General features: G+C 55.3%; 1 protein-coding gene across 1 annotated transcript; it reads left to right on the forward strand.

Annotated features, from left to right (window-relative positions):
• The first annotated feature begins 2,986 nt into the window (after positions 1-2,986).
• On the forward strand, positions 2,987-5,290 carry SOX1 (SRY-box transcription factor 1). The gene is given in 1 exon segment (XM_038761856.1): positions 2,987-5,290. A coding segment is annotated over 1 exon segment (1,170 nt). The 5' UTR covers positions 2,987-3,084; the 3' UTR covers positions 4,255-5,290.
• The last annotated feature ends 6,252 nt before the right edge of the window (positions 5,291-11,542 follow it).

Consider the following 11,542-nt stretch of genomic DNA (forward strand, 5'->3'; position numbering starts at 1 on the left):
CCTTCATTTCAGTCTCGCTGACTTTTCCGCAACAAGCTGGATCTCAGCACGGTCCCGTTTTCCCTCCGCCTCTCCAAAGAAAAACGGATCTCTCGTTCTCCCTCAATATCCGAGTATCCGATATACGGAGGTAGATTTTTCTGAGGGTAGGTGTGAAGCGCTTACTATGTGCCAGGCACTGTTCTAAGCGCTGGGGGAGATCCCAGGTATTCGGGTTGGACACAGTCCCTGTCTCCCCTGGGGCTCACAGTCTTAATCCTCATTTTTACCGAGGAGGGCACTGAAGCACAGAGAAGTGGAGTGGCTAGCCTAAAGTCACATTGCAGATAAGTGGCGGAGCCGGGATCACAACAAACGCAGGGATTTAGAAACAAACCCGGAGGTTGAACAAACTTTTGCTGCCACCACAAAGAGGTAGTTGGAATACTGGGCTCGTACTCTGGGTATTTGGTGGAAAAATTAATCGGACACGCCATTTCTTCTATACTATAATTTCATACCATTTTATTAATTCACTATAAGATCCCGAAGAGGCGGAAATAAAAGTAATCGAATCTGTACGGAAAACAATTTGCCCTGCGTCTATAGGAACCCCGCGATATTTTTTAAAAATCCTTCTGCAGCAATGATGATAATAATGATGGTATTTGCTAAGCGCTTACTATGAGCCAAGCCCTGTTCTAAGCGCTGGGTCACTGGAACAGTGCTCGGCGCTTAGAACAGTGCTTTGCACATAGTAAGCGCTCAATAAATGCCATCATTATTATTGGAAGGATCAGGGTCAGGAAAAATCAACAACCAGAAGAAGAGAGGAGACGTCCCAGGTTCTGTGACCAACCCGCGGAAATATTATTATGTGTTTATCGCGGATGTGTTTATTTCTACGATTGCTTCGCACATAGTAAGCGCTTAAATGTCATCGTTATTATTATTATCCTACTTTCCAGCCGCTTAGTAGAGGGTTCTGCACACAGTAAGCGCTCAATAAATCCGATTGAATGAATGGGTGAACTAGAGCGGCGTTTTCGTTATGCATCCTTATCCCCCCCCCCCCCCACCCCACCTTAAAATAAATACACAATGAAACTTCTCAAGGACGTACTAAAGGAGTAACGTTTCGGCGCAAGGGGGTCTCTGCCCAACCCCAACGGTGATTCCCGTCCCTTTTCGTTGCGCTAGAAATTTTTCCTTCAACCCGTTTCATTCGGAACCGGTTTCCGAACCCCTTTTTCCGCGTCCGCGGGGAGAAAGGGAAAGAGCCGGGGCTGCGTTTTCGGCCTGTTGGTGTCTGCCCGGCGGAGGGCCGGTCCTTTGGAGAACCGCTCAATCGATTTGCCCCCTTTAGTAATAATAACGATGGCGATATTTATTAAGCGCTTACTATGTGCAAAGCACTGTTCGAAGCGCTTTAGTAATGGTAAGGAGCGTGGAGGGGGGGGAAGGGCTTCTAGACTGCGAGCCCGCTGTCGGGTAGGGACCGTCTCTGGATGTTGCCAATTTGTACTTCCCAAGCGTTTAGTACGGTGCTCTGCACACAGTAAGCGCTCAATAAATACGATTGATTGATTGAACTTCCCAAGCGGTTAGTACGGCGCTCTGCACACACTAAGCGCTCAATAAATGCGATTGATTGATTGATTGTACTTCCCAAGCGCTTAGTGCGGTGCTCTGCACACAGTAAGCGCTCAATAAATACGATTGATTGATTGACTGTACTTCCCAAGCGCTTAGTGCGGTGCTCTGCACACAGTAAGCGCTCAATACGATTGATTGATTGATTGTACTTCCCAAGCGCTTAGTGCGGTGCTCTGCACACAGTGAGCGCTCAATAAATACGGTCGAGTGAATGAATGAATAAGGGGACTTCTGCCACCTTCCCGCTGCCAGGCTGACTCAAAATCATCATCAATCGTATTTATTGAGCGCTTACTGTGTGCAGAGCACTGTGCTACGCGCTTGGGAAGTACAAATTGGCAACATATAGAGACAGCCCCTGCCCAACAGTGGGCTCACAGTCTAAAAGGGGGAGACAAAACCAAACATACTAACAAAATAAAATAGAATAGATATGTACAAGTAAAATAAATAGAGTAATAAATATGTACAAACATATCTACAGGTGCATCCCCCACGGGCGGCCGCGGACACGCGTGGGTGTCCCGAGGTGGCTTCCCCTCACCCGGTGATGTCGGGAGGGGGAAGTGTGTGTGTGTGTACGTGTGTGTCGCGATTATCCTTTCGGTCGCTGCGGGTCGTTAATCGCGATGGGGGGGGGGGGCGGCGGAGAGGGAGCGCCGAGTCCCGCGCTTGGCGGGCCCCCGCCGGGGGGGGGGGGCCTTGAGGCCGCCGCGAACCCCCCCCACCCCCCCACCCCACGTCACCCGAGCGCGCGCGCCATGCAAATCACCCCCCCGCCGCCGCGCTCCCATTGGCCGCGACGAACTCATTTAACGGCGCGCGCGCGGCGGATGGCCGCTGGGCGCCCCGGCTCCGCGCGCGCGCGCGCGTGTCTCGTGCTCCGCCCGCGCGCGCTCCGCGCCCGCGCTCCGCGGCGACCGGTCCTTCCCGGGCCGCTGGCCGCACGTGAGCGGGCGACTCCTCTCCTCCGGCGCCGAGCCTCCCTCCCGTCCCGGCTCCGTTTTAATCCCCCCCCCCCCCACTTTTTTTTTCCCTCCTTCTTGGAGGCGGAGCGGGGTCTGGGTGGGATTCCCAGCCCTCCCCCCTTCCCTCCCTCCCTCCCTCCCTCCCCCCCACTCGGGGCTGGCAGATGCTAGCCGCCCGCTCCTCGCCTCGCTCCCTCTAGAAGTTGTCGCTCCCAAGTTTGGAGCCCCGCTCGGAGCCCGGGGAGCGGAGGGAGCGGGGGAGCGGGAGAGGGCCGGGCGGGCGGGCGGACGGACGTGGGGGGGTGGGGGGAGCGCCCCCCGCCCCGCCGCTGCCCCCCTCCTCCGCGCGGCGAGCTCGGCCCGCGCCTGCACCTGTTGGAGCGCCGGCCGCGGGGTTCCTCCCGCGGAGTTGGCCTCGGGGCCGGTCCTCTATGCTGGCCCCCGCCCGGCCGGCGGTCGGTGAGCCCTGAGAGCCGCCCGCATGTACAGCATGATGATGGAAGCGGACTTGCACTCGCCCGGCGGCGTCCAGGGGCCCACGGCCCTATCGGGCCCGCCGGGGCCGGGGGGCGGCGGCGGAGGAGGAGGCGGCGGCGGCGGAGGAGGAGGAGGAGGAGGGGGCGGCCCGAAGGCCAGCCAGGACCGGGTCAAGCGGCCCATGAACGCCTTCATGGTCTGGTCCCGCGGCCAGCGGCGCAAGATGGCCCAGGAGAACCCCAAGATGCACAACTCGGAGATCAGCAAGCGGCTGGGGGCCGAGTGGAAGGTCATGTCGGAGGCGGAGAAGCGGCCCTTCATCGACGAGGCCAAGCGGCTGCGGGCGCTGCACATGAAGGAGCATCCGGATTACAAATACCGGCCGCGGCGGAAGACCAAGACCCTGCTGAAGAAGGACAAGTACTCGCTGGCCGGGGGGCTGCTGGCCGCGGGGGGCGGCGGGGGCGGCGGAGGCCCGCGGCTGGACAGTCCCGGCCCCGCGGTGGGCGGCGGCGGCGGCGGCGGGGCGGCGGCGGCGGGCGGCGGGACTTACGCGCACGTCAACGGCTGGGCCAACGGCGCCTACCCGGGCTCGGTGGCGGCGGCGATGATGCAGGAGGCCCAGCTGGCCTACAGCCAGCCGCCCCCGCCGCCGCCGCCGCCGCCCCCTCCGCCGCCCCCTCCCCCGCCGCCCCCGGTGCACCGCTACGACATGGGCGCGCTGCAGTACAGCCCCCTCCCCAGCTCGCAGGGCTACCTGGGCGGGTAGCCGCCGGGCTACGGGGGGCTGCCTTACGGTCCCGCCGCCGCCGCCGCCGCCGCCGCCGCTGCCGCCGCCGCCGCCGCCGCCGCCGCCTCCTCGTCCGGGGGTCCTCACCAGTCCGCCGCCGCCGCCGCCTCCGGGGCCCTGGGCGCCCTGGGCTCGCTGGTCAAGGCGGAGCCCAGCGTCAGCCCCCCCGGGGCCGCCGCCGCCGCCCACGGCCGCGCCCCCTGCCCGGGCGACCTGCGGGAGATGATCAGCATGTACTTGCCCGCGGGCGACGCCAACGACCCGGCGGCCGCGGCCGCGGTGGCGGCGGTGGCCGCGGCCCAGGGCCGCCTCCACCCGCTGCCGCAACACTACCAGTCCGCCGGGCCCGGCGTCAACGGCACCGTGCCCCTCACTCACATCTAACCCGGCGGGGGCGGGGGGGGACCGCATCCGCATCCGTCCCTTCCGCGTCCATCCGGCGCTCACCGGGTGCACAGCACTGGACTGAGCGCTCGGGAAAGCGCCAACCGCCGACGGATAAGAGACGGTCCCCGACGCGGGCTCGGGGGCTCTCCCCCCCAACGCCCGGCCCCGGGACTTGGGGTTTTGTTTTGTTTTTTTGTACAGAATCGTTTCCCTGTTCTCCTAAAAACAACGAAAAAGGACGCGTTGACTCGCCAAGGGCCGGCGACTCCCTCCACCCCCTCCGGAAAAAAACCCCAACCAACGAAAAAAAGGTCAAGGTCGCGGCCCGCTACCTTTTCAGACGCTCCCGGGGACTCGCTCTTCAACCCGGTTTGGCGTTGGAGACTCCGCTGGGGCGTTTTCTCGAGACTTTTTTTTTTTGGTTTTTGTTTTTGTTTTGTACAGTATTTATCGTTCGCGGAGGAGGCAGGGGGCGTTTTTAATCTGCCAAAAGAGGAAAACAGACAAAGATACGGGCGATGCCAACTTTTATAGAACCGCTGGAGTCCTCACTTTCACCCTAGCGTCGCTTCTTTTGTGGCTTTTTAGTTTCCCTCTTTCTCTCTCTCTCTGTTTTTTTTTTTTTTTACGGCCGAATTAAGACAGGGTGACGGGGACCGTCCCCCCGCGGAACAAAAGTAGCCAAGAAAATCCAAATCACGGAAAACTTTAACTTTTTGTGGCCGGCGGGGGTGGCGGGGCTCGGTTGGGTGCTTTGCCTCTCTCTCTCTCTCTTTCTCTCTCTGGCGACATCCTCTTCTGGGTTTTGTGTCCCTTTTCTGTATCTGGAATTTTTCCCTTTTTTTTCCGTTTTGTTTTGTACGATTTCTTGTAAATGCATCGTGAGAATCTTGATTTTTTTAGGCGTCGCGAGGGGAATTCGGATCGTGTACATAGTTGACTTAAAACCCTTTCCGCTCAAACTACGACCCCCCCCCCCCAACCCCTACGGATGAGTTGAATTTTGAGTTGAATAAATTTCCGAGTGAAAACAATTCATGTTTTATTTTTTATACGTTTGAAATGTGCTTAATTTTATAAGCATGCTTTCAACTCCCCCCCCCCCCCAACGATTTAATTGGAAATACTGGACAGGGGCTGGGGGGGGTCGAAAGGGGAAATAACGGACTAGGAGATGGGGGGCGGGGGGGCTTCGCTTTCTCCCCAGCCCCCCGCGGTTGGGGAGGTGGGCGAACGAGTGCGACGTTGTGGGGGAATGCTGTGTGAACGCCCCAGCCGGTGTGGAGAGGAAGGGGGAGGGGGCTATTGAAAAAGCGCTTTTCTCCAGGCCGGCCCCTTCATTCGGGTCCGTTTCATTTGTGCAAGGCGCTAGCCCGCTGTGAATCCCCTCGCTGGGAAGTTTCGCCGCCCTAAACCGGTTTGGGATCTCGGCCTCCCACCAGCCGGGAAGGGAGGGAGGGAAGGGGGGAAAAAAAAGAAAAAAGGGGGGTAGAGGGGGTTGGGCTGGGGGGGAGGGGCGGCTATAGTTTCTGCACCTGTGCCCCTGCCCCTGAATTCGACTCGGTCCCCGTCCAAGCGGAACCGATCGGGTTGGGGAGAGACGAAAAACTAAGTCTCAGTCCAAAAAAAAAAAATTATATTCAACTAAAAACTTTTCCCTTCTTCTCCTCGGCTTCCTTCTCTTCCTTCCACCGGGGTAGAGAAAAGTCATGATTGAGTGGGACCGGCCGGCCCATCGCAACGGGGCTCGGGGAAGACTTGGGTCAAAGGCCGGAGGGGGTGTCTCCCCCGTCCCCCTCAACGCCCCCCACCCCCACCCGCTTTCTTGTCCAGACGCCGTTTCACGCTTTGATACCGTTTTAGAGGGCGATAGTGTAAGTGCTTAACGGATTTTTCGGGAAGGAAAAGTCTTTCGGGTAAATTTGGAATCCGAGATGCATCCGTGCGTTGGAAAAGTCGCACGACAGCAAGTCCGTTCTGGAATCAGTCGCAATATGTGGCAGAAAACGAGGCGAAATACAACTTTTAACGTCCGGGTGGGGGAGATGGCGGTTTTGGCAGCTCTAGGGGCCTATCTGCCTCCTTTCTTCTCAGCATCTTAATTTTTTTTTTTATTTTGGAAAGCGAACGAGTTTGACTCCCTCCACCGAAACGGGAACGGATGTTAGTTGGTTAAGAACCGGCTTCGGCCCGCGTTAGAGATTGCACTTTACCTCTAACGATCAAGTGACAATTGACATCTGTAACTCCATGGACCCATTTGGGATGATTTTGTTCCAGCCCGCCCCGTCGTTAAAAGTGATGGAGAACTGTCATGAAAGATGTCTATTGCTTTCTAACAAGATAATAAAAAAAGAAATCCTTTTTTTTAAAAAAAACGATTGATCCTTTGTTAACCGTGGTTTTCGTAAACTCTGTGTGTGTGTGTGAGAGTGTGTGCATGTACGTGTGAGACAGAAGCTCAGGGAAGATTGGGAAGCTCAGGAGGGGTGGAATGGGAAGTGATCATGGAGCAAAGCTTTTGCCAACTCCCTGTGAGCCAATCCAATTCGACTCTCCGTTCCCTGGCGACGGCCTTTATCGCCTTTTGGAAACATCACTCGACGTGTGCAGAGGAAAATGGGGTACCTGTTGAACTCCTGTTACCCACACCTATACACACACACGCGTACCTCTTACTGCTTACGTGTGTGTGTGTGTGTGTTGTAAGAAGGCCAGCAGAGGCAAGGCCGGGAGGTCTACAGGTGTATATGTGTGTACGTGTGTGGGAAAGAGGGGACGTGTTATGCGCAGGGCCGTCGGGGCTTGAGCCGGTTCGTTCTCGGGAAAAGTCGGTTTTTGTGGCTTTGGCCTTCCCCGGTGGATCTAGCCAGAAGCCCCGTGGAAGCCCAGGGAAGGTCACCATTCATCGCAGGGGACGAAAGATCCTCTCCCCTCCCGGCTCTTTGCAGTCGGCCTGAAATCCAGCCCCCTCCGGGGTCGGAGTGCGGATGGTGCTTTTTAGTTTGGACTTCATTTCATCCACCCTGTCTTTCCCACCCTCCTGTACCCCTGTTTCTGTTGCTTCTGGAGAGAGTTTTGAAACCTCAAATGCATCACTAGATACCACAACGGTTTATCGATTTAGGGGAGGTCGGGGGGGTGGGGGCAAAACCCAGGTAGTCGTAGAGGAAGATGATTGACAGCGCTGAAGGAGTTATTAAAATAATTCGGGGGGGGGGGGGCAGAAAACACACGTGCACACACTCCCAAGCTAGACACCTTCACCATCCACACGTTATACACACTCCTACACTACACACATTCACCAACACCCTCCACACTAAAACACAAACGCGCACACACATCCCCACTCTGGTCACACCTTCACCATCCACACACACATTCCCACACTACACAATACTAATAATAATAATGACATTGATTAAGCGCTTACTATGTGCAAAGCACTGTTCTAAGCGCTGGGGAAGTTACAAGGTGATCAGGTTGTCCCACGGGGGGCCCACAATCTTCATCCCCATTTTACAGATGAGGTCACTGAGGAACAGGGAAGTTAAGTGACTTGCCCAAAGTCACACAGCTGACATTTGGCGGAGCCGGGATTTGAACCCATGACCTCTGACTCCAAAGCCCGTGCTCCTTCCACTGAGCCACACTGCTTCTCTACCTTCCCCATCCACACTTACACCCAAACGCACAAACCCACATACAATCCCACACTAGGCCTACCTTCACCATCCGCACTTACTTACACACATACTACACCATCACATCCACCCTTACACCTCCCCCCAACCCTGCACCCACTCACTTTTACCATCTCCACTTACACGTAGATAATAATAGTAGTAATAATAATGGCATTTATTAAGCGCTTACTATTTGCAAAGCACTGTTCTAAGCGCTGGGGAGGTTACAAGGTGACCAGGTTGTCCCTCGTGGGGCTCACAGTCTTAATCCCCATTTTACAGATGAGGTAACTGCGGCACAGAGAAGTTAAGTGACTTGCCTAAAGTCACACAGCTGACAATTGCCGGAGCCGGGATCTGAACCCATGACCTCTGACTCCAAAGCCCGGGCTCTTTCCACTGAGCCACGCAGATGCAAACACGCACACAAGTACTCCTACACACGCATCCGCATTTCTATACAGGCACACACCTGTCCTCTCGGGCATGCAGAAAAACTTTTGCACACTTGTATGCAGTGACTCACAAACTCGCACACAAGCGTGCACACGCATTGTTTTCCTTATCGAGCGAATGTGACAAGTCCCGGCCTCTCCCCGAACACCCCCTCACGACCTCCCAGCCTCCTTTCCCAACCTACCCCCCAATTCCTCCCAGTTTTCTCAGGTCTTTCCCTTCAACCCCTCCCAAGATCCAGTCCACCTCAATTTTCTCCACTCCCCTTCTTTCCTCGACAACTCCACTGGCTCCCCTCTCCTACTTGTTCTCCCTTGCCTCTGCCCACTTGGGCTTTCTGCTGCTCTAACCCCTACCCCCTTCCCCATCCTTCCCATCCCACCCTGTTCCAGGCTCCTCACTGGGGCCTAGTGTCAGCCGCCGGGGATTAAGATGACTTGATGCGAGGGAAGGGAGGGGGTGGCGAAGAGAACCGAGTGTTTTTGTGTTTAAAGAGCGCAGGATTAGTGCAGAGAAAGTCCTGACCTCGGGGTCAGCTGCGAGTCAAACCCTTTTACAATCACCCAGCGGAACAGACGCGGCCCTGCCTGCCTCCCCAGTGAAGAGGGGCGGTGGGAAGGGAGGGAAAGACGGGGGACGCGGAGGGAGTCTGAGAAGAGGGAGAAAGGGGAAGATGAGGGATTGAAGGACCAGGGAAACCTCCTTACTACAACCCAGCCCTCACATTTCACTCCTCCAACACCAGGCTGCTCGCTATACCAGGATCTCATTTCACCCCCACACTTTGTCCACATCCTCCTTTGCGCCTGGTGCTCCCTCCCCATTCAGATCTGACAGTCCTACCTTCAAAATCCTCGTAAAACCACATCTCCTCCAAGAGATCTTTCCTGACTAAGCCTACATGTCCCTTATCTGCCCTCTCTTCTGCATCGTGTCACCTGGATTTGTCATCAATCAATCCATCAATCAATCGTATTTATCGAACACTTGCTGTGGGCAGAGCCCTGTACTGAGCCCTTGGGAGAATACGGTTCAACAGAGTGGGTACTCGTGTTTCCTGCCCACAATGAGCTTACAGTCTACAGGACCTCTGAAGCACCTGATAGCCACCCAACGCTTTCCTGCCAAAAGCATAACTCTCCCACTTCACCTCTCGGTAATTTATTTTAATCTCTGTCTCCCCCTCTAGACTGAAAGCCCCTTGTGGGCAGGGAATATATCTACCAACTCTATTGCAATTACTCTCCCAAGCACTGAGTACAGTGCTCTGAACACAGTAAGTGCTCAATCAATCAATCGTATTTATTGAGCACTTACTGTGTGCAGAGCACTGTACTAAGCGCTTGGGAAGTACAAGTTGGCAACATATAGAGACAGTCCCTACCCAACAGTGGGCTCAATAAATACCATTGATTGCTGGATTGAAGGGGAAAGAGGAATAAGGAGAGGGGAATAAAAATATTAACAATGGTAGTATTTGTTCAGCGCTTACAATGTGCTGAGCTAAATTCTGAAGTAAAGGAGACAAGAGGTCGGGCCAGACACAGTCCTTGTCCCAGGTGGGACTCACAATCTAAAGAGGAGGGCCAGCAGGTATTTTATTCCCATTTCACAGATGGGGTAACTGAGGAACAGAGAAGTTAAATGACTTGTCCAAGGTCATATAGCAGGCAAGTGGCAGTGTCAGACCCAGGTCCTCTGACTCCCAGCTCCGTGTTCTATCTGCTAATAATAATGACGGTATTTGTTGAGCACTTACTATGCGCCAAGCACGGTTCTACGCACTGGGGGAGATACAAGGTAATCAGGTCGTCCCACATGGGGCTCACAGGCTTCATCCCCGTTTTACTGATGAGGTGACTGAGGCCCAGAGAAGTGAAGTGACTTGCCCAAAGTCACACAGCTGACAAGTGGCGGAACCGGGATTAGAACCCTCGACCTCTGACTCCCAAGCCCGGGCTCTTTCCACTAAGCCATGCTGCTTCTCCTCTGCTAGGCCATGCTGATGGAATATATGTGGCTGGGGGAGGAGAAGAGGAAGAGAAGGAGGGAAGCAGCATGGCCTAGTGGAAAGAATATGAACCTGGGAGTCAGAGGACCGGGATTCGAATCCCAGTTCTGCCACCTGTCTGCTGTGTGACCGGGGAAGAGTCACTTAACTTCTATGTGCCTCAGGTTCCCTCATCTGTAAAACGGATATTAAGATTGTGAGCCCCATAGAGGATGTGGACTGTGTCCAACCTGATTAACTTGTAGCCACCCCAGTGCTTAGACAAGTGCTGGGAACATAGTACCTGCTTAAATACCATTAAAAAAAAGAGGAGGTAGGAGAAGTGGGAGGAGCAAGTGGGGGGGAAGAAAGAGAGGTGGGGATGAGGGTTTGGGAGAGGAGGGGGAAAAGAAGGAAGAAGGGGAGGTGGAGATGAGGGTTTGGGAGAGGAGGGGGAGAAAGAGGAAGAGGAGGAGGAGGAGGAAGAAGGGGAGGGTGAGATGAGGCTTTGGGGGAGGAGAAAGAAGAAAGAAGTGTTGAACAGCCCTTGAGGAAAAGAAATGATGTTGGGGGGGGGCAGACTACTCCCCCATAGTGCATTCCTGAGGTTGGCAGAGATAGCAGGGGGTGGTGGTGGGGACAGCAGGGTAGACAGACCTCCCCCATTAAAGCTGGGACACTGCGAGAGGAGGGCGGGGGAGGAAGGGGAGGCTGAGGAAAAAGGATCACCGGAGCAAGGAGCCGTGCAGCTACTTCTGCAAGGTTGCAAAGGGGACTCCATTGGTCTGACAGAATTAACTCCCCCAAAAGAGTGAATAAGCACGCGCACACACACACAAAGACACACACACACACAGCCCCGCCTGTTCTCTGTCTCCGGCCTGGTCTCTTGGTTTGTCCTGAGGGCCCTTCTTTCTGCTGGATAGCACGAGGTTAGTGGGTGCTACTCACTCCAAGGGATCTTTCCATACAAATTAGACACACCCAGCTGTTCGTTCATTCAATCGTATTTATTGAGCGCTTACAGAGCACTGTACTAAGTGCTTGGAAAGTACAATTCGGCAACAGATAGAGACTTGCATCTCTACCTGTGGAAATGTACACTGCCTTCTCCTCATCTGCCCCCGCGACTGTAATCTATTTTAATGTC

Source organism: Tachyglossus aculeatus, chromosome 20 (assembly GCF_015852505.1).
Source record: "Tachyglossus aculeatus isolate mTacAcu1 chromosome 20, mTacAcu1.pri, whole genome shotgun sequence".
NCBI lineage: Eukaryota > Metazoa > Chordata > Mammalia > Monotremata > Tachyglossidae > Tachyglossus > Tachyglossus aculeatus.